The sequence below is a fragment of the Anolis sagrei genome, chromosome 1, assembly GCF_037176765.1.
Source record: "Anolis sagrei isolate rAnoSag1 chromosome 1, rAnoSag1.mat, whole genome shotgun sequence".
Lineage (NCBI taxonomy): Eukaryota > Metazoa > Chordata > Lepidosauria > Squamata > Dactyloidae > Anolis > Anolis sagrei.
In genome coordinates, this window is record NC_090021.1 from 296,107,304 (window position 1) to 296,131,731 (window position 24,428).

At 36.7% G+C, this 24,428-nt stretch overlaps 1 protein-coding gene across 3 annotated transcripts in view; it reads right to left on the reverse strand.

Annotated features, from left to right (window-relative positions):
• NOVA1 (NOVA alternative splicing regulator 1) overlaps positions 1-24,428 on the reverse strand; it is a 148,385-nt gene that overhangs the window by 5,957 nt on the left and 118,000 nt on the right. For 2 of the 3 annotated variants that reach the window (XM_060759756.2, XM_060759769.2), the window contains exons 4-5: positions 22,753-22,824; positions 1-836 (exon numbers count right to left, since the gene is read on the reverse strand). The exon at positions 1-836 is cut by the window's left edge and continues 5,957 nt beyond it. In XM_060759756.2, coding sequence (XP_060615739.1) covers positions 1-836; positions 22,753-22,824 — 908 coding nt within the window. The remainder of the gene's footprint in view (positions 837-22,752; positions 22,825-24,428) is intronic. The other variant, XM_060759762.2, reaches the window with a different exon arrangement.

Below are 24,428 nucleotides of genomic sequence, written 5' to 3' on the forward strand. Positions count from 1 at the left end.
CCAGTCAACTCTTGGTATTCTACTAATGTTTTCCCTCCTTTTCCAAGTATTGCACCAACTAAGTTTTCTGGCACTGCTATTTCAACTACATCCTTTGAACCATCTGTGGACTTCTCTGTTCCTAGAATGGCACTGGCAGCTAGAGGAGAAGCAGCTCCAAAATATCCATTGGTAGCAGCAGTAGCAGCAGCCAGGCTACCTAATGCAAATGTCCCCGCCGTACCACCAGCAGTGCTGCCACCGGCTGAGGCTTCACTCGCATAGGTGGCCAACAAATTGGCTGCTGCTGCTGCTGGATTGGCACTGGCAGCTGCTGCAGCCAAAGCCCCAGTAGCTGCTGCCTGACTCAGGCCTAAACCTAATGTATTGAGATTATATCCATAGCTGGCTAACGTATTAAGTGCAGAGGTGATGGCGACCAGGTCATTGCCCGTGAAGCCAGATAAAACTGCTGGAAAGGCTGCAACTCCAGCAAGGTTTGCATGTCCTAATAGCCCTGCAGCAGCTGCAGCTGTTGGCAATACTTCAGCAGTGTTTGCATAAGGAGATCCGGTTGGATTGGAATTGGCCACTGGACCTGTGACATTAGCATAACTGATATTGAGACAGCTGCCACTCTGTGGGTCCTCTTGTATCTTCTGGATGATAAGTTCAACAGCTTTTCGGTTTTGTTCAGGTTCTCCGCTTACAGTGACCACCCTCTCTTGCAAGTTGATCCCATCGGGTTTCTGAGAAAGCTGCACCCAAGCCCCTGACTGCTCCATTATAGCCTTGACTGTAGCACCTCCCTTCCCTATTATCAGACCTGCTGTGCTGTTGGGAACTATAATCTTTACCTGTAATTGAAAAAAATACGTATGAATAATACTTCTGCTTTGCATAAACAACATAGTTAAATAATTTGCTTCCTGAAACAGCCAGAAGAATGGATGCAGATTAAGAGATTTACTTTCAACAAGAAGCCTGAACTAGGAAACCAGTATGATCATCATACTTAATGTTTACATAAATTCCAACATAAAATAGAATGTCCTTTGAAATACTTTTTGCATCACCAGCAAAGAACAACAACAAAATTCTTTTAGCTTATTTCAGAGAGAAATATTTAGCAAGTTAGCAACATATTAGTAGGGAACATATTAACATTTCAGAATATCCTACTTTAAAGTATGCTTTTTCATGTTCAGCTTGATCAAACATTAACTGTGCTGATACATTATTTTAATAAAATGTGATAATCTGTATTTAATATAAAATATATAGCAATAAACACTCTAAATATGTATGCATATCAACATTTTAAAAAGATGCCAATGGATATAGCAAACTATCTAGTATGGGGAAATGGCTGAACACTTTCAACAAATATGCATCAGCATTATTTATTTTTAATGACTACATTCTAGACATTTATGGCTATAAAAAGAATGCATTATCTTAAAAAGTTAGTGAAACAAAGATTAGTTTGAAGAAAAAAAATAGTTAACCATGCAATTTCTCATGTTTTGTCATAGTTATATGATAAAAAGATATAAAGAAGCTCAATTTGAGACTAATTGGGGAGAAAGAAATTTCTAGCACAAACCTTCTTGTTTACATAAATTCCACTTCACCACATGCATACGATGAAGTGAGCTGCAGCCCATGAAAGTTCAGGCAGGATATAAACCAGCCAAACAAATAAATAAAACTAGTCTCAAATATGCTATTGAATTACTTTTTGTCTTTTTATGTTGAAACAGAGTAATAATATTTAGCTCCCCCAAAACATTCCCACTGATAATCTAATGAAATAATATTTTATTCCTGGCACTCAATAGTTTGCAATAACTTTTTACTGGTATCACTAAAATAACAGTAACATAACAAAATGTATAAATGGGTACTTTGTAGTTGCTACATTAGCTTCATTTTCAATACAAGTGAATAGGATTAGGAAGAAATATTTCATCAATCTCATATGCTTTTTTTGAATTCTATGTGGTAGAGTTAGTTGCAGAGATATTTTCTCAAATAGAAGAACTTTCTCCAAGAGAGAAAGTGCTTCCTCCAAAGGATGAAGTTTCTCCACTCAGAGGGCCTTCTTTGATTCTAATCTGCTTTTTAAAAGAATTTCTGATAATCTGTGTAAAGCACAGTTAAAGCTCTCTTTTATTCCAGAGAAAGGTGGGGCAAAAAATGCATTACATAGATAAATACAGTAGTTACAGTTTTTGTCTTGCTTGCTACACAATATACTGTCACTATTTCAAACCCTGCATCCCAGCAATGTGTAAATATCAAGCATATTAACTGAATTCACTGAATCATATCCCCTAACTTTGGGCTACCACCCACCAAAATGATGGCATCTGACTAAATAATGACAATCTTCTGTTAGCAACAGAAGATTCACCCAAAATACCTAACTGGATTCAGAAAATTTTCCAACCATAGTAAATAATTTAGATTCATTGTTCTATATGTCAAAGTATTATATTACAACAAAATAACCCAAACTGTAAAAATGCCTTTAACTTGAAAGCTTGGTGTATATAACAATTTTTCATAGTTTAATACACAATTTCATGGTTAGTTTTTAAAAAAATGAACATTCTTAGTAGCTGAAAATAAAAATATTTAGTGTCAGCTTTAATAAAAATAGAATCTATACATGGATCTTTGTACAAGGATCATATACTTATCTAGCCAAAAACAACAACAAAAACAAAAAACCCACTGCATGTTAAACACAGCTCTCCAGTTGAATCTCACTGGCACAACAGTGTCAGATTGGAATTGTAAAAAGCTTTCGGTAATCAGATGATAGTGACAAGTTCAATGTAGGTAAGAACATAAACCGTCTTTTCAGAAAATGTCCTGCACCACCTGTTGCTTGGCAATCAAAATAAAATTGTTTAATAAATTGAGTAGGTACATCTTTTTCTTTTTCTTACAGAAGCACAGTATGTGAAGAAAGATCTCCATGGGAAAGTCTGAACATGGATCAGTCTCCACAACCTTATCCCTTTTGTGTAGTGAAACTATTACCATCTGTTTCTGTGTAGGAAAGAGATATATGCTTTGCTCCAGTCCCTGAAGATGATTGCTAGCCTAGAAAATACAAACAGTCACAAAGCTGTGAGACTCTTGGCAACATATATGAATGAATGAAAAACTAATATTTGGATTACAGCAGCAAGAAACCCCACACCAATATGGGCAATAACCTGGCCATGCAATGTTTCCATTGCTTATTTTTGTATAGCGCCAGTATTTGACTTTATGTATAAATTAAGCCTGATGTGGAAAGCCATTTAGTTACCACCTGAGATCCTGCAGAGGGAGACAGAGCATTAAGTTCTGCCTAGGTGAGACTTCACTCCAGATCCCACCCTCTTTGCCACAGAACTCAGATCCTTTCTTTGTTCCCTTCCCTGGACACAGTCATGTAATGGCTGTAGGAGGCCAGGAGCAACTTAGAAGCAGCCAACTAATGCTTCTATAGTTGAACAAACATCTATAGAAAGCTTCAGGGTGTCTGTGGGATCTCCTGGAGGTCCATGAGGATGACATCGTCATTGTGCATCTGGGTATAAGAATGCAGCTGGACAACCCTTAGACATTCCTGGCCATTTATATCTGTGTTGGGTGGATGTTACAAAAAGGTGAAGGGTTTTGGGTAAGTATGCAAAGGAACTCTCTCCTCTGAAATCACCACAAAAAGTTAGGATATTCAGTGGACCACACAGTGCACCTTGCATGAGCAGAATTTCTTTGTGTGCAAGAAAGAAAACATGATGACTTCCACAAATTCAGTGACAACTATGAGCTTAGGTTATGTTTCTACTGCAATACCTAAGTACATTGGGTTGCCTTTGAAGATAGCCTGGAAACACTAGCTAACATGAAACTGAATGACAAAGGTAAAGCATGAAATTTGGATCATAGTTTGTGTCCAGCCTTAGTTCAAAAGTTCTCCTATGATAATCAAAACTCCTGCTTCAAGTCACTACTCATACCAAATTTTGGTAGCCAGTTCCTAGTGACACTGCCTTTTCAATAGTAGTCTCCAGCTGAGCAGAAGTACCACTGCCTGGTGCTTTCATGACTGTCTCTGAAGAGTCAGGAAAAGTTGTTTACATTCAATCAGGGTTTAAAATTTGTTTTTACATAACTCCCCTGTTGTATTTTAAATCTGTCTTTATTTCTACCATCATTTTAAAATAAAATTTTAAATAATTTGTGTCCCTGATGCTTTCAGTCATATGTTTGTGAATGTTGCCCTGGTAATCATTCACAATTTACCTGATCTAGAAGAATCTGAAGTGTACTTGAACAGATATGAAACTGTTGAGTTTTACACAGTAATCTGTGTGCATATTTATATTTAGCATTTTTATAATATATTTTGCACATTACACAGACTTGTTCAAGTGAATATATCTATTCTTAGTATAATAAGCATGATTTGAACAGTCAACAGGAAAGCAACACCATACTAATATAGTTTTAATATCATTTCCATTTTTCACTTGTTTTTTCTTCTGTGGTCTAAATAGCATTATGCACTTCACACATTAATGTTTCATAGGCTTCAAATTACATTTGCAGGAACGACTGATGTAATCTGAATAGCTTCATTTATGTGTTTGAATTTTTAATAACAATAAATGGAACCGCTTGCACAAAGACATATACAATATGTCACATATTTTGGTCACAAAAGCTCAGTAGGAACATATGAGAGAACTGGCTACAGCCCACTTAAACACTTAAGGATATATTCTGTTAAATAAAAAAGAAAAGTGTATTAGTTTAATACTATACTATCTATATAAAGTCTGATATATTTCAATTAGCTCAATACATTAAATAGATCTCAAGTATATTTTCTGATAAGTGGAGTAGATCTCCCACTTGCCAAAGAGAATTGTGCTATGTGTTCTTTTGCTTCAGAAGAATAGAAATGCAAAGTGGTTCGTACTCTCAATTCTTGAATTCATGAGGCCTGCCCCAGGGGATGTTATGGTTCTCTACTGCACACAAAATATGTTTGTATCTTTGCTGAAAAATGACATACCTCAGCCACAATAGCATTTATGGTAGACTTCTTTATTGAAGACAGCACAGAGATAGTGGATTGACTAGTGTGTGTGTGAGTCTACACAGTAGAATTAATGGAGTTTTACACCCCTTCCCATGATTCCATAGAATGGCACACAAAGTGGTATCAAACTGCATTAATTCTACAGTGCTGATTTTCCCTAGGCAAGAAGTAATGAGCAACTGCATTTTGTATTCCATGACCATGGAACCAAAAGTGAGATTTTGTTTTTTATAAGTTTACCTTTCACGTTAGTTTTATGGCTGATGTGTAGCACTGGTGTCACAAAGTATTTATAAAGAAATGATCTACTGCAATCAAAAAGTAATTGAGCTGAATAGAGATTGTAGCAAATAATTATTTGGCTTATGTTTATTCAATGTCAGTCTTCTATGTTATCACATTCTACAACTCCATGAATAAAGTCAGTCTAAGGGCATAAAAGTATCCTTTAAAAATTATATTAAAACTTTCAATCCACCTATATGGGTTTAAAATTTAATATATTTAATTTATATATTTAAAATTTCCTACTTACTTAAAAAAAACTAGAATGTTACTAGGGGAATCATTAGTACTACTTAAAGTGTAACTAGGATATTCCAATTGAACTTGGCCTAGAAAGGCACAAGCTGGAAAAATGTAAATTCACTTCTACTTTTCATTGATTAAGTAGAATTCATTTCCTAGTCATGCTCTAGATCAGTGGTTTTCAACCTGGGGTCTCCAGATGTTTTTGGCCTCCAACTCCCAGAAATCCTAGTAGCTGGTAAACTGGCTGGGATTTCTGGGAGTTGTAGGCCAAAAACATCTGGGGACCCCAGGTTGAGAACCACTGCTCTAGATCAGTGGTGGCAAACCTATGCCAGGCAGCACCCTCTCTCCTGGAATGTTGCCTGCCCCCACTTGCTCACCCCACTTGCTCACCATTCTACTCCCTGGTTGCTCATCTCCCCGTCACTCCCTGCTCGCTTGCCCCCTCCCCTGCTCACTTCCTGCTCACGTGCCCCCCACCCGCTTGCTTGCTGGCCCACCTCTCTGCTCACCTCCTTGCTCCCCCTAAGGAATCTCTAATAACTTTAAAGACTACAAACACAGATCACAAACATTGAAAAAAAAATCCCACACCTGGTTCAAAATGGTTAGTAAAACTTGATAACTCATTAAAGTGGTTGTAACGTTTTTGTAACATGTTGCCAACATGAAACTTAATGCTTTGAAATTGGGTCCATCAATTTGAAACACTCTGTATTTTAAAAATCATAAATATACCAAATGGTACAATTGTATTTGCTAAGTTATGACAAAACATAAGGTACTGAAATTATATATATATATATATATATATATATATATATCACATATTTCAATTCCAGAAAACTTTCTCAAATATTCAATTGTTCTTGGAGGTATTTAGGGGTTATTTGGGTGGTCACATAGAAAATAGTGACTAGAGCTCATAGACTTGTATTCAAATAATTTATGACGTTTTCACATATTAAACTGAATACGTAGAAAAATGAGCATAATTGAAATGCCACCCTACTTCTTTCCTTGAGTGCAAAACCTATGTATACAGGACTGACATTTCAACAGTAAGAATATGTTGTTTACCAGTAACTGTGATTCATCAGGTAGTTATTCGTTAATTCACACACATGGTTTCTGTGCCTGAGTTGAGACTGTTTTGAAACAACTGAGTGATTTTAGTGAGAAACTCTGCCCTTTCCAACAGAATTAATGTTCAACCATGGCTGTGTCTTGTCTTGGTCCCAAGCCCCCCACATGTTGAAATAAACATAAATGAGAGGAAGGACTGTGTAAACTCATAGGTGACTACTCAAAATATCACATATTCTTCTTTGTCATGGTCTCTGTGAATCAATGAAATTAGCAACTAGTATGATAAACTGGGGAAAGTGGAAGGCAAAAGGAAGAGGGGCCGACCAAGGGCAAGATGGATGGATGGCATCCTTGAAGTGACTGGACTGACCTTGAAGGAGCTGGGGGTGGTGACAGCCGACAGGGAGCTCTGGCGTGGGCTGGTCCATGAGGTCACGAAGAGTCGGAGACGACTGAACGAATGAACAACAACATGATAAACTCATAGATGCGGATTCAATGCTTAAACAGCAAAGTGGAAAGGACTACATATTCAAATGAGGCTCCAGTTCTGACTTAAACATCTAAGTGGTAATGTGGTATAAAATTAGACTTCTGTGACCAAGGTACCACTCCAGAAAAGCTGTAGAATACACTCTAGGTGCTTTGGGAATCATAAAAGGGACAAGCTCATAAACAGATAGGTAGCTTCCAAAATTCTTTGTGATTATACAGGCATACCATTATTAGGTCCCGAGTCCACAAAGAGCCTGGGCACTTTCTTAAAAAAGACTGTATGTTGTCCACACATCTAAACTGTGTAAGATCTTCACCAGTTATGTGAAGATGTTTTCCAAGAAAGTTAACAAGATTTAATTATTTTGTAGGTGAAAGGATGAAAACCAGCAGTTGTTAAAGGAGATTTCACAAAATATGACAATACAACAGAGAGAAACTATGGAGAAGACTTGACTAGAGGGTATAGGAAACCCTTCAAGAAGCATTTCACCAAAGGTCTATGAATCCCTTCATTAGAGCCCATCTAAAAGTTGATGCTGACAGAAATGCTTTAAAAAAAGAAAATGACAGACCTCATATTTGAAATGCAAAGAGAAATTCAAGACATCAACAGTTGAGACAGATTGCAGAGTCTGGTAACAGTGTTCCATGTAGGAAGAAAAATTGTTCCATTTAGGCTCATAAGAATGCTTGATAGATGGCTTCCTTGAAATTTGGGGAACTTTTAATAGCAATTGCAGGAGGGTTGATCTTCCAGTGGTCAGATGTAGAGTTTCTAGATATGAGTGCAGAACGGAACCCAACTTCTGGGACAATGCCGGAAGAATGTGGTAAACAATGACTGGCAAAGCCACAGTAGGACCAATCAGAATATAATTTGAGGCATCTCCTCGTGCCTTGACTACCACTTTGGTCAGCAAAAAATTCCAGGGAAGCAGATAAGAGAGGACTTATCCACTGGTAGAGAATTACATCACCCATTGATTAACATCACAATCCCGTCCTGCAATATTTCAAACACTTGCTGTGCACAATGGTGAATAGGTCTCCTTCCAGGATGCCCCAGTATACTGTAATGATGAAAAAGAGAGATCATGATACTCTCATTTATGTGGTATTCATTTTGCCTGGCTTAGTATATCTGCTTGGATATTGCCTTGAATGGCAAGATGTATGGCATTTTGAATAATTTGGCACATGGTTCATCAACACTGTATATGAAAAGTTAAGAGGCAACAGAATTCTCAATCTTCCTTGTTTTTTTCAGGTAGTAAACTGTGATTGGATTATCCATAGCAGCCTGTACTACTTTGTTTCTTAGGATTGAATTGAATGACCTGAGAACTTTGTAAATTGTGAGGCATTCAAGAACACTGATGTGTAAATGACTTTCTTGAGTGGACCACTTTGTTTGAACTGCTCTTAATAGGCTCCCCATCTTTTTGTAATTAATTTGTGGTGAGATTGATAGAAGATTCTGGCTGTTGCACAGGATGTCTTCAGGAAGATTACAAGGAGAAGTCCATCCTTCTGAATTTCACTAGGGACATGTGACCACCTCCCTCATGAGTACTGTTCTGGAGAGAAGTCTGATAGGAACCATGACTGGGGGGAGGGGCATGGAAATAAATCTGAGCAGTGTAGCAGCCACAGATGGCACTAGATTAAGAAGCTTTTGAATGTGCTCTGACCTTCAAGTGTAGGATTGCATCACAGTTTTTGGCTCCATAAGAGGTAAAACTCTTTCCTGTGTGCAATGAAAGTTTTGAAGGTGTTCAATGAATTACTCATTCAACATGGTTGAACATATTTCTGAATCACATTGAGTTTTATGCGAGCTCATCACAGACATATATGACAGAAATACACACACACAGACACACACACACACACATTCTGGCATCCACTTTAACTACAAATACAATCTAATTTGTGAGAGCTCAGAACAGTTAATTAATTTGACCAAAGTTCTCTCACATGAATAAGTAGAGTACTGAAGGACTGTGATATGACATCAGAGTACCAGGATATGAGAACCAGGAACAGAGATCCCTGTGGGGTACAGTCATAGCTTCTCATCACACTGTGCGTTGTTGGATAAGGCATCATTCAGAGCCCAGTGTTGCAGAACACTGGGCTCTGGCTGCTGTACTTTTAAGATTAGTTTCAGGGGCATGTGTGGTTGCGGCAATAGTTATGTGACCGTGTGAATATGAAACATTTATGAAGTCTAAACTTAAAATAAAAAACAGGAGTTTAGAATCATTTGTTCTAAATTAATAAATAATGCTAACAAAGCTACACAAGAGAATTGTTTTGTGAGCATTACCATTTTAAAAAGGAGTTAAAAATATGATAGAACTAAATCAATTTAGCAAATGTTCTGTCTAGAACATTAAAGGTAAATTGAAATTTACCAAGGGTCTGGAGAACAAGCCCTATGAGGAGCGGCTTAGGGAACTGGGCGTGTTTAGCCTGAAGAAGAGAAGGCTGAGAGGAGATATGATAGCCATGTATAAATATGTGAGAGGAAGCCACAGGGAGGAGGGAGCAAGCTTGTTTTCTGCTTCCTTGGAGACTAGGACGCGGAACAATGGCTTCAAACTACAAGAGAGGAGATTCCATCTGAACATGAGGAAGAACTTCCTGACTGTGAGAGCCGTTCAGCAGTGGAACTCTCTGCCCCGGAGTGTGGTGGAGGCTCCTTCTTTGGAAGCTTTTAAGCAGAGGCTGGATGGCCATTTGTCAGGGGTGATTTGAATGCAATATTCCTGCTTCTTGGCAGGGGGTTGGACTGGATGGCCCATGAGGTCTCTTCCAACTCTTTGATTCTATGATTCTAAATTAACAATATACCACATAGTAAATATGGATTGCTTCTCTATCACTGACCCTACATCTAGTAGAGAAGCCTAGGAGAAACAGAAAAGAAATGAAAAGATTAACCACCAACAAGCAGTTTTATTAAATTGCCTGGGCTTCAGAGACAATTCAGGTAATTGCAAAATAAAGTGTATCATTGGTTCCTCTTTAAAAATTCCTATAATCTTTTTAGATTTTTTTTGACAGCAATAGATTGCTACTAATAATAAAATCACTCTATTGTTAAATTTCATAAAACCACAGAACTGGTGCAATTTTATAGTTCTTGACATAAGTCCTATCTACACTGACACTATAATGTGGATTCAAAGCTTCTCAAAGCGCTGAGGACCACAAAATGCAAGCCATCAATGTACTGCAGTGTGCATTAAAAGGTATACAGCCCATTAAAAAACCAGCACAAAATCAGAGTTTAGCCAAATAATGTGCTGTAGCAAATACTAGTCAATCCTAGATATAGGGTGGAATCAGACACTCATCCCTTCTGAAGCACCAGAATGGGGGCTACCAAAAAACACCCCAATCCCCCTCTGCCTGGTATGCACCTGGATAGGTGATGCATATATGTTTGTGAAAGGGAAAAGAAAACACAGCACAGTGGTTTCAGGCCAGATTCTATAGTTAATATAACCACGTCTCTAGCCTCAAACCAGTTCCAGGTCTTTCAGTCTAATCACCCACACAGCAAAACCAGTGCAGTGTCAGTGCAGTTGTGTCCATGGTGTCTTAGGCCCATCTACAGTGATCATTTAATGCAGTTTCAAACCAGTATTGGTTTTGCTGTGCAGATGATTATATAGGAAATCCTGGAACCAGTTGAAAGCCTGACTAACGATTACACAAAACTCAGAGCACTGATGCACATTAAGGGTTTTCTTTGGTGTGCTTTTATTGGAGCTTGTTGTCTGGTCACCACAGTTTGAATCTGGCTTCAAACTGCATTAAATAGAACCTTTGTGACACAAAATAGAATATAATCCCAAGACAGATCTTAATCACAGCAAGAGATTCCCTAAAATTATGTCCTTGATTTTAAACAGCAAGCGAGAGAAAAGGGGACAGGCGGGAGAGGCTCTAGACATGAGCATCTCTGCCCCTGGATACTTGTCCAATAAAAAATCCCCTAACTCCATAGTTTGCAACAGAAAATTACAATTTTATAAAATAAATTTTTGAAAATTTATTCTATTCTAGCCTGTTGAACTTTAAGGCTTAATTTTCAGAAGCTCTGAGGAACCAGGTGGGACTGCTCAATCTGTCTGCAATTTTATGCACATTTGCTAGGAGCAAGGCCAAGGAAATGAATCAGGAGTCATTTCTTGGTAAAGATTTATTCACACATTTCCTATTTTTTTTTCTCCAGAGTGGTAAGCCCACAATGCACATGGTTTCTAGGTGGTTGCAGACAGACAACTCAACACTTTTAGAACCAGGGGGTCAATGATATGCAGAATCAAATTTTATGATATCTATACAATATCAAACTATGATCAAAGTCAAAGGGAGACCTTAGCCTACCACTGCAGAATGAGGTGCTCACCTTTTCAGACCATAGCTGCCAGTTTAACAGAATGATCAGCTTCTTAGCTTGGGGGGGGGGGGGGGGGGGGTTACAGAATTTCCTTGTGTGACATAGAACAGCTTTCATCAGTTTATGCTGGTATGCAAACTATGGTCTGGTTTCAGGGATCTCTATAAATTGCGATAATGCACTTTATTTGGGGCTGCACCTGAAAAATATGCCATAATTATCAGTTAAAACAGATTATGCTGGCTTGGGTAATGAATGAAACATGGAATTATGTTATCTTTTCAAGGACTCACAAATTCTGGGCCAAATTCAAAGAGCTGGAATTGATCCTCAAAGCTTTTCAAAACATGAAAAACAGTATCTGAAACATGGTCCTGTTATGACTCTTTTGGCGTGTTGATTTTCGGAGCAGGATACTTCTGTAACAAAGCAGTAGTTATGACCTAGGGCCTGTCCGCAATATAAAGGGACTGTCCAGACAACATTCTGGCCAACTCCCAATTAATTCAGCACAAACCAGGAAAACCTTGGTTTCTGCCAAATTAATTAGATAGTGCATTTATACTGCGCCTTCTTGGAAGGTGCGGGACAAATGTACTATTTACAGTGTCTGGACTACAGTCCAGACACCATTCCCACAGTTTACTGGGCTAAATAAGCCCGGTAAACTGTGGCAATACCCACCCCTTCCGCCTAAGCCCCCAGACCCTTTAGAAAAGTAAAAAAAACAAAAACAAATTGCTCCCCCCCCATCCCTCTCCTGGCGTGGTAGAGCTGCTCCGAAGGGAAACTGCAGCGCTGGTAAGCTTTTTTAACTTTTCTAAAGGGTATGGGGACTTGGGGGGGGGGGAGGCCTGCACACGTTCTCTCAGGCTAGCACTTTCTGGGGTGGGTGCAGACAGCCCCCCAGAAACGTCTGTGTTTTTTTAAACATGGATGCTTTTGGGATAAAGGACTGGAACCGCCCCAAACTCCAAGGGACCTTCCACACAACCATATATCCCAGAATATCAAAGCAGAAAACCCCACATTATCTGAGTGCGGACTCAGATAACCCAGTTCAAAGCAGATATTGTGGGATTTTCTGCCTTGATATTCTGAGATATAGGGCTGTGTAAGGGCACTAAGAGAGATCTGTGTGGTGGCTACTTTGGTATCCTTTTAAAACCAGAAAACTGCTTTATGTGTTTTCATCCTCAGTATTTATGCATCTATGTCTTTGTTTTTAAGTAGTTGTCATTTTTAGTCATTCTTTTAATAGCTGCTCATTGTAACTGATTGCTGTTATTAACTTATTGTTTTGCTGTTTTTAATCTGGATTTTACAAATAAAGTTATATTTTCCCCCTAAAAATGTAATGATCCGGTTATGAGTTTGACATAAATAAAATGTTTGGTACTTCACTCTGAACAACTTTGCATTTTGCGATAAGATGAAACATAAGTCAAATATTCATATTGCACAGAATCTCAATGGAAATTAATATTCTGCGCAGAAATGTGTTAAGTGTGATGGGTTCAGAATGACTGGATGCTGATTAAAAGTATGGATAACTAAAAGGGGGGCAGACTCCTAAAGTAAGTGAAAAACACCAATGTGGTAATATGGTTATGAAGTCTGTAATTTTGATCTATAAACAGAATAGCACATGGTATGATTAGTTAGAGTCATGTTCAAATAGTCAAGTGAAGTAATTTTCCTGGAGAATAGGAAAATGCTTTCTTCATCTCAATCTATAAAGTTTCAAGCTACTAAATTCAGGATAGGAAATGAGCCTATTTGTAGGCTAGAAGATAGGAGAGGTTATTTAAAGAATTCTGTAGTGAATTCAAAATTCATATCACAAATAAATGGCAAATTTTAGGGCAAAGTTTTTATTTATTTATTTTACTTCTGGGTCACCACATAGCTGAATCTCAGGAACTATGTGGCATGATGATGAAACTATCATCATGCCACCCTCTTATCATTCCTGTGATTTTCAGTCATACAAAAAGTGTAAATAATTAATAAGAATTTACTAAAAACACAAATGGGGGAACTTACATTTTTTTTATTCTTTATTGCAAAAATGAAGAATTACATCCCCATTCCAACAGAAGGATCCTTGTATATTTCTAGTCAAACTGCATTTTGCAGCTCTTTCACCTCTCCGTTTTTAATATTTATTTTTTTGTTTTAAAAATGCTATAAACAATATTAGAAAAAAAAGACAACACAAAAGGTACACAAAAAGCAGATAATGATATCCAGAACTCCAACAAAATTTATGAAGGTAGTTGATGGTCAAAAAATTGGAAGCTTCTTTAGTCATGGCCTAGGGTAGACATATTTAAATAAATGAAAACTAATTTGTCAAGACTAAGTCTTATCTCGATAATTTCTGTAGATATGCTATAAACATGAATAAATTTCAGTTCACCTAAATTTGAGGTATTTATAAAAGGTTTGGAAGATAGCACATAAAATTTGACTGCAAATTTATATAGGAAAGCATTGCTTGCTTATAGGTCAAAAAACAAAATCTCAAACTATAAATTATTTAGAGACTAAATACTCATAAATCAACTGACAACATAAAGTCATCGGTATTGCTCAGATACAAGTATATTAATTTAGACACTTAATATTTATGACAGCAGGGTTTTATCCCAGGCCTGTGCAGTAAATGAGATCATATTTCAAATCAAAATGTTAGCAACAAAATATGTCAAAACTTCCAAAAAGTAATTTCACTAATTACATATAGTTTTCCCAAACAGTCCCTTTTGGCAATAACTAAAACATAATTTATAACAGAATGGTAATGATAGTGATATAATGTAATAATTCCTTTTGCAGCTGAGTTGTAACTATTTAATCACTTATATAGTAACAGGATGTGTATAGCATTACTAGCTATGTGTGGATTTTACCATAAACCAAAGTTTTTCTCATAGAATCATAGCGTTGGAAGAGACTTCGTGAGCCATCTAGTCCAGCTCCCTGGGAAGAAGCGGGAAAATTGTATTCAAAGCATCCCCATCAGATGGCCATCCAGCCTCTGTCTAAAAGTCTACAAAGAAGGAGCTTCCACCACACTCTGGGGCAGAGAGTTCTACTGCTGAACAGCTCTCACAGTTATAAAGTTCTTTCTAATGATCAGGTGAACTCTTTTTTTCTTGTAGTTTGAAGCCAAGGTTCTGCGTCCTAGTCTCCATGGTAGCAGAAAACAAGCCTGCTCCCTCCTCCCTATGACTTACCTTTACATATTTATACATGACTATCATGTCTCCTCCCAGCCTTCTCTTCTGCAGGCTGAAAATACAGATCTTTACTTTGGCACCAAAATGGAAAATCATAAGAATAGTGGATTGTTCACATTGTTGTTTTGTATCAGAACACTGTTCACAAAGACTAACGGTTAGCTAAGCTAAGCTTTGAATAGGATTCTGGCAGCCAATAATATAAAGAATCAGTACTAGGATGTACTAGTTATTTCATTGGAAGTAATCTTGGACTGTCTTTCACCATGTTTTTTTACTTTATTCTTGCTTACTGTGTGTTGACTATTGGACCATCTGCTTGTTAATTGTACAGGATACTGAGAATGCTTTTAGCCCAGGATGGCTATGTACTAAATAATACCCTCTTCAAGCCTTGGCTTCCTTTCAAACAGAACACCAATGAGTACAGTGTATCCTGATATTTATGACAATGAAAGGATTCCTAAATGTTCTGGTGACAGCTTAGACACGTTATGTAGTCATGACATGAACAAGCCTATCTCTGTGAATAACGTGTAGATTTGGCTGATTTGGCAAGGTGCTCTGAGAAATGAAACAACTGGATGTTGACTACAATCCTGGTAGTACAGTTAAGAGTGTGTCACTTCCACATGGCAGAAGTAAAAAAAGTTTATCAATTCTGTCATCTTGGGTACCCTACACATTTTTTCCAGGAAATTACTGCACGGTATACATCTGGTCCATGAATGGAAACACAAAAGCCTTGAAATTGCTCTGATGGTTTTGCAAAACACTTTTCAGATCATAATCATTTAGAATCCTACCAAAGTGCTCTCTGCAAGTGTTGCTTTGGACTCAATTTCATATCTTGAAGCATGGGGACACTGACAGAATACTTCTTAGGTTTAGTCTCCTCATTGTTGCTATTGAAATCTTGGTGGATCCAGTGAGTAGTAAGTGGTTGTTACTGAAGTCCACTATGCTAATCACTTGGATTTACTATACTTGATAGATATTTCCCCAATCATTAGTTGCAACTGCACTGTGATATGTAAAAGTTTTGCAATCACGAATCAAATCTTTTTCTCTTAATCTCAGGTCAATCTCACAATAATGCTGACCACTAAAACAGGAGCGAGAATTGTACAGCTCTTCATATTGCTGAAATGCCATTCCCAGCATTTCTCATCATTCACTAAGCTGGCTAGGGCTACTGGAAGCTAAAGGCTACAAATATTGGAGGGACACATGATTTCTTGTAATTTTTAACCTCCCAGTTGTTTCTAACCTATGGCAACCCTAAGGAAACCCTATCACACTGTTTTGTTTGCATGGTTTGTTCATAAGATGTTTACCATTGCCTTCCTCTGTGGCTGAGAGTGTGATTTGGTAATGATCATCCAGTGGGTTTCACGGTTAAATGGTCTCCAGAGTTGAAGTCCAATACTCAACCCACTACACAACATTCTTAAAGGGGTATCTCTGAGTGGGCCTGCATTTCAATGTCATCGTCATAGATACATTTAACACCACACTTAATTATATTAAATATTTTTGGCTGCAGTTATCCATAGAAACATTCTCTTGTCAGTGGGATTTGTTGTTGTTGCTGTTGTTGTTGTGCTGTTGTTGTTGTGTGATAGAGTGGTCATACAGCAAACATTCAATGAGGTTTTCCTGCTAGGATCTGTTCAGAGCAGGCATGATAGCCTTCCTCTGACATTGAGTGTATGACTTGCCCAAGGTCACACAGTGGGTTCCCATGGCTGAGAAGAGAACAGGTAATTCTGAATAAATAAAAGTTATGCTAAAGAAAATGATTTCAACTTCTCGGAACTGACGCTAAATAGATGGTGCACCAACAACAGATTTAAACATTATTGTGTAACATATTGCAATGTTAGACATTCATGTAGCATTGAATAATACACATGAAAGTGCTCATTGGTGAGGATCTGAATCGTGCACATCGGCATATTTAGACTTATTGACAACATTTGTAGACATGTCTTCTCAGAAGGAGTTTTGAATGACATATTAAGATAGAATGCTCCACTGTTACACTGAAGAGTTGTCAGAAGCAAACCACTTAAAAAGTTCTACAAACTGAAATTGAAGTTACAACTGTTTTTGAAAGGAAAGTGAAATATAGACAATAATTTGCAGACTCTCCAAAATAATCATAGCTTTGCCAAAATTACATTGCTGCATATTTTATTACTGGGTAATTTTTATTGAAAAAAGAAAAATAATTTTCTATTTTTTTTATTTCTATGATAAAGGGCAAGGATGACTGAAAATTCTGTTCTAATCAATTTTTGGTTTTACTTGCATTTTAAACTTTCTTCACTATGTAGAAGAAACTGAAACAAACATTATGTTCCTAGCTAAGCACAATGCTTTGAGTGTGTGACTTCTGAAAATCTCGGGTCTGAATTCCTATTCAACCATATTGGAGATGAATTATAAATGTCCCCCTCTCCTCTTTTTCTTGTCATATTCCTCATCTTTTACAGCTAAAAGACGTGGATCTAATACCATTTATGTTTCTGTGAAGTGATTATCTGCTCCAGCAGTGTGGGTATGAGCCAACTGAGTCTCTTTCCGTTTATTTGTTGCACATCATTAATTATGAACAATTTAAAGCTTCCTAACATCAGGACTGCTAATGTTTTTTTTTTCCTTGGCAGACTCTCAAACACAAGAAACATGCAATTAGATGTGTTAAATCCCAGGTTATTAATACCTATAAAAAAGATGCTGAATAATTTATTTAAATGATAATCAGAAGAGCCCATGTTTCCCTCGTGCCACAAATTCTTTTTCACAGATGCATAACAAGACTCTGATGCTTGATTAATGTAGGTAACGTAGTTTTGATTATTTTTTTATTGCAGCCAGTAGCTTGGCGAAAAAGGCAATTTATTATAAATGGAAAAGAGACTTCTTCATTATGCCATGAGATTGGGTGAAGAAAACTTTCAATAACCTTTCACTGTGTAAGTGCTTTTTCATATTGTAGCTGCCTAAGTTTGAATGCAGAGATTCCATAATATACATATTTCACCAAATTAAACCACAAATTTGAACTAGTACAGTAGGTTCTTGGCATCTGCTAGGGTTTGGTCCCAGGACTTCACATGAATACCAAAGTCTGTGGTGCTTAAGTACCACTATAAGTACCACAGTAAAATAGTGTCCCTTATATAAAATTGCAAAATCAAGATTTGCCATTTGGACATTTAAAAAATTCTTTCAAAAGTATGATGGGTCGGATTTGGGATGCAAGACCTGTAGGTATGAAGGGCCAATGTATCAAAAGCATTTCAAATATTTGTTGAAACTTGACTCTTAACATTTCAAGACCTTCATAAAAAGAGTTACTTCATGACAATGGCTACAGGTTGATTTTTTTTTAAAGAAAAATCTTCACATTCCGCTGCCATATCTTTGTTTCTGAAGTAGTTTGTTTAGTTTTTGGAAAGTTCCATTTAACAAACCAAGTTTCATTAGGAACACATTAGTATAACACAGAGCTAATGTGAGAGTAGTATCTTCTTGAATTACAATTTGGCAATAAATACATGTGAAGTCATTTGCTGCTAATAATAATAATAATAGTTTTCAGCTGAAAATTGTATTAAATCCATCTATGATATATGTACTTCCATAGCATTATATAAGTTGTAAACAAGTATTTTCAAGAGTGAGAATGCAAAAATAGTCATACAGCCTTGCATTATATTGTTACACAGAATGTTTAGCCCATAAGCTAGAACTCATTTCAGGGCCTATTTTATGATGGCAAAAATATATATCACAATTGCCATATAATCCATTTTAAGTGTTCCGAATCGCAAAGGGCTTTCTGGAGGAATTCTTGAGGGCTCGTTTGTGATCAGTTTGTAAAGCTTTCTGAAAATAAATATAAGGCATAAAATGACACAGCACCTAAAAGCATGTGGAACGGAATAGGCCTACCTTGAAGGGCTGGTGTGTGAGGACTTCTAGGTTCTAGAAGGGAAGGCCCTGTCTAAGACCAAGGGAGGAGGGAGCACCCACTCCTAATATGGTAATGATGCCTGATTGGTGGAGAGATTGGGCCAGAGGGGGCCAGAGAGGGCTGTAATCTGAGTCAGTTCAGGGAGGATTCTGGTGAAGAGAAAGGAAGTGTTTTTAGACAGGAGAAAGGAACCTCTGTGAGGGAGGATTTAAAAAAAATAAAAGATAGCCTTCAGGGAGGAATGTTGAGTTTTTTAAAAAAATAGCCTCTGGGAGACAGAGTGCAGGTGTTTTGTGATCTTCTAGTGAGGAGAACTGAGAGTTCTGAAAAGCCCTGTGAGTGAATATTGTTTTTGTGAAGAAACCATTTACTGTAAAGAAGCAACTCGACAACCTGCTGTAATAAATAAGTGTCTGTACCTCTCATAACATCTGAGAAGCCTTCTTGTTCCAGTTCAAATACATTTTATAAATTTGATTATTTTACTTCACCGCAGTCAGCGTGTCTTTCTGTGCACATATATAATAAGGGGGCCTGTTTGAACAACAGCCAACTCTCTTTATATCGGAGTTTTCCCTCCAATTTTGAGTGGCTCTGAGGCCTAACTCAGGTGGTCAGTTGGACTGACCAGTGTAAATTAGTGGCAGTGATATAGCTGGTGGTCAGAGGTCGGATCGCCCGTTGTAGCATGCATCAGAATAAACCTTAGCTTGTAGTACGTTTATAGCTGCTTAGTTAGAGTCCCCGGTGGTACAATGGGTTAACCCTTGTGTTGGCTGAACTGCTGACCTGTGGTTCAAACCCGGGGAGTGGAGTGAGCTCCCAACTGTCAGCTCCAGCTTCCCATGTGGGGACGAGTGAAACCTCCCACAGAATGGTAAAACATCTGGGCGTCCCCTGGACCACATCGTTGCAGACTGCCAGTTTTCTCACACTAGAAGTGACTTGCAATTTCTTGTGTCACTCCTGACAAGGGGAAAAAGCTGCTTAGCTGCCAAGGCATTACTCAATTCAAAATAAATGGTAAAATAAAATGTGTTATCTGATTATTTAAAAGATTTGGAGGTATGGATAAGGCATATCTGTTTAAAGAAGACATTTTATAAAGCATCACCGGAAGTGGTGGTAAACTGGCAGGACATAACATGACCTGGGGTAATACAGAGGAACGGATTTGGTAGTAAATTTAGAAGAGATAAGAGAAAACACTTAATGCAGTGCATCATTAATTTACAGAATTCACTGCCCAAATGTGGTTAGAGCAGCTGATTTAAATGGCAGGAATTAATGAAGGATAAGTCTACCAGCAGCTATTTCCTCATGATACTTTATGGATTCAGAGGCAGTATGCAACTAATTACCAGTTGCTAGGGTAAAATGGCACAGGACAGTTATAACTTTTATGAACTGTTTGCTGGCCTTTTTGGAAGATCTGATATGCCACTGTGGAGATGGATCTTTATTGGTTCCTTTTATGCCTGTTACCATTTATTTTGTGATTTATTTAATTCATTTAAGGGATTAGACATTCATTTTATACAAGAAAAATGTACAGTATGATGGCAAATAAGTATTATTAATACTTCTCATAGTTGCATATTAGATTCAAAGCCCAGAAACCATTTTGATGAGTACTAGGTATTGCATGGCTTTTGAATAAATAAAAATGGTTTCATTTTGGATATACACAGATACCAGTGTTTTCCTTGGATCTACATATGAACCCCCCCCCCCCCTTTTTAGGAGGGAAGTGGGAAAGAAAAGTGGTCTCTGTGGTAATGGTTAACACTTTATGTTAAGATTTTCAGTTACTTTGCTTGAGTTCTCTTTCAATAGGAGCCTTGGAGAACTGTGGCCATTTAGATTGCCGCAATGATATATCATATGAAAAAAAAAGTTTATGAAGCTGGGAGCTGCAATCTAGGAAATACCTAATATTTTCCTACTGTATGCTTTGAAAATGAATAATAATGAAAGTGAAAGTGAACTGACTGAAGAATACACTTTTTAAAAGCAGCAACTTATCAAACGCCCAAGAATCTAGAGAAAGAAACAGAAAAAGAAACTGTTTTATATGCTGAATATCTCGATGTTTCATAAACCTAAATCTTTTTTACTGTTCTCAAGGGAAAAATAGATAACTAAGTACTATATACCTCTGCAAAATGGGGAAAATAATTTTCCCTCACATGGTGGAAGGCTCATATTGTCAGCTGTTCAACAAAGCCCTTTGCCTGTTGTTTGTTCATTAGTGGTTATTATCACATGAAAGTGAAGACGTCCTTTGAATCATACCTATGTCCATCTAAGCCAGTGGTTTTCAACCTGTGGGTCCCCAGGTATTTTGGCCTACAACTCCCAAAAATTCCAGCCAGTTTACTAGCTGTTAGGATTTTCGGAGTTGAAGACCAAAACATCTGGGGACCCACAGATAGAGAACCACTGATCTAAGCCATACTAAAGCAATGGTGTGGCCCTCCAGGAATTTTGGACTTTAGTTCCAGAATTCTTTACCACTGAACAAGCTGGGTAGGGCTAACGTATTTCTGGTAAGATGCTTTAAAGTGAAACCTACTAATAGTATATGAGAACTGTGGTTATTTTGTGTTTATACTTTTTAATACTGTGCATTTGAGTAAATGACTGACAACCATTCAATTAAAATGTTTTGAGATTTAAAACAAGTTTCTGTTGGAGCCAAAATTAATAAAAGGAAACGTATATTACGAAGAAATTATTACTGTAATATTACAAAACTATTTAAAGTTCTGGTGAAAATGTCAAGGTTGGATTTACAGGACGAGTGGAAGGGAAATAGCAGTTTCCTGCAAATACACACACTTCTTTGAGAATTCTCACTCTTTCAGAAATATAATGGGCTGGTTCTATGAGCTTTTTATTTGCAGAATACATTCTTTGATTTAGTTTCATGTTTCTCATATGTAAAACTCATGTCACAGCATGAGTACTGAGCAAAATACAACTTGTGTTTGTGGAAGAACACATTGGTCCCAATTCATTTTACTCTAATTAGATTGCTGAGTACGTCAATAGAATGACAAGTAAATACAAAATGTATGATCTTGCTCTTTTCTTTTCTTGCTCAGAAAAGAAGGGATTTCAACACATCTGATGATAAAATACTTATTCACCACAAAAGCCTTGCCATTTTGTTAAGATGCAAAACTATTTTACTTTATAAATAAATATTCGTTGTCCTACATAAGATTCACAAAAGAAAACCATACGGGAATCTTAATTATAAACTAATAAAATTGATATTTTGACTCTTAGGCCTTTTTTAAACACTGAGCTGTACCATAACGACTTTTAAACTCCTCCTCCCTGTCTTCAATTGTTAAAGAACTAATTCTATTGTCCTTTATTAAGGAAGTTTACAGTGAATTATACATAAGCATAATCTGTTTTCCAATACTTGGAAGAGGCATGATAACATATACAGGACCCAAAGAGCTGCATAATAAATGTTATATACACTCCAGTGGTTTAGAATCACCCATTTCTGTCAGCCATGCTATGGATTTCTTGAGGTGTCATAGCAAATTTTTCACCCTTGAACTCAATTCACACAAGAGGAACTGCTGTCAGGTCAAAATGTGGGAGTCCGATTACAAGCAAACACCAGGTACTCTTGAAAGGCTATTTAGATTGCAACAATAAAAAGTTTGCCAGGTTTTGCTCTAGTATAAGGTTTTCTAATTCATTTAATGTATACATGTAAAAAGATAGTATTTATGCAATAGTATTAATTAGATAATCATGAGTATGGGTGTATATATGCAAATGAACAAATAAAACCTTAACCCACCATAACATTTTCTCCAGTTTGCAAGTTGCCGCTCGTGAAAAGTATGGTGTAGATGATAGAATGATACTGTACCTGATTAGCTCTGGAGGTGGTCATGGGATCAGATGGAGAGGACTTGGTGGTAGTTGGGGATGATGGCAATGTCTGGGAACAAAGCAGTTCAGGAGCAAATCAACCTCAACAAGCCTTAGACTGAACAGTAAAAAAAATTAAACAAATGTAATGTAATAGAAAACTAAATAGAAAAAGCCTGAAAACAGAATTTATCTTTCTCATTGGAACTTAATGGAATTTAATGCCAATCAAGCAAATTACTAATGCATGTAAATATGCATGCATATGCATGTAAAACAAACTAATGACTCAAAATTAAGATGGTAAACTCACAAAATAATAAAAATATGCAAACCATATGAGTAGTATTTTCTTTCCCGTACTAGTTTCTCAGGGAAAGTAAAGATTAGTAAAAGCAAACACAAATTCCAACAAGTTCAATGAGCATATATAATATTTATCCCCCTTTCTGCTACATTCATAGAAGATTGAAATCTGTGTTGTGGTGTATTATCTTGATCCAATTTGCTCCTTCTTGATTTTATCTTAAAGATGACTATATAAATGTAGTAATCCATAGCATAAAACCATTACATTCAAAGAATTATAAACAATCAACTGATATTTATTGATTATTCTTTAATGCAATGGATTTATAGAATATGGGTACATAAATCACATAAAGGATAGAATTACAATTAATAATCACAATAGATGTGCAGTAATACATTTATCATTGACCTTACAATACTCAAATAAAAAGAGAAGTTGTTACAATATACCATTAATATGCATTTGAAATGAATAGCTTGAATGTTTCAATGTGTTTCTTAAAACATGCAGTACAGTAACTTAAAACATTTGCTAATGAAATACGTATGGCTATGAAATACACATTCAGCTCTCCAATATGGTATGATTATAACATCACTCCAGTGAGACAAACCTATTTCGATTTCCATTTTTAAAAATTCATTGACTAGTCAATAACTATGCACCACAAAATTAATTTTATTCTTATTTTGGAACAGACTAAAAATAGCTAAATATTGAGAAATAATGTAAACAATGTAAGTATATTTCCAAAGTGATACAAATCCAGACATTGTTGATCCATATTATAGACAGTTTGCACATGTTAACAGTTCTTGAGAACGTCACTGTCAGAAGCATTTATTTGTGAGTAGCAATGTAGCTTTCAATATGTATGAAAGTAGCCATAAAATAATGGTGTTTGATCCTGGCCTCTCTTTAACATTTCAGTGTTTTAGAAACCAAATAAAACCTAGAATATCACTAGAGCCAAAAGAACAAACACAGAAATGATTTCAAATTGGTTTATATAACTTTATCTGAAATTAATCATAAAATATACTGTGCTATTTCTGTTTATTCTTTCAGTAAATGAAGACAGAAATGCATATTGATATGAAACTGACACACTGTCATGGTAAGATGTCTGTGAATAATCTCCCTGCATTAAAAAGGATACTCTATGAATCTATGCTCTCCTATATTAAAAACTCTAAGGAATGAGATCCAAAATCTCTAAAGAATTGCTAATTTCATTTCTTAGCTGCTTTTATAATCATCCAGTCTCTGTTAATGATTATTTTTGTTTAAAAAATAGCTTTATTTTAAACCCCACTCTTCTTTATTCTGTCCAGGAAGACTAATTGATATCTAGTGTTTAT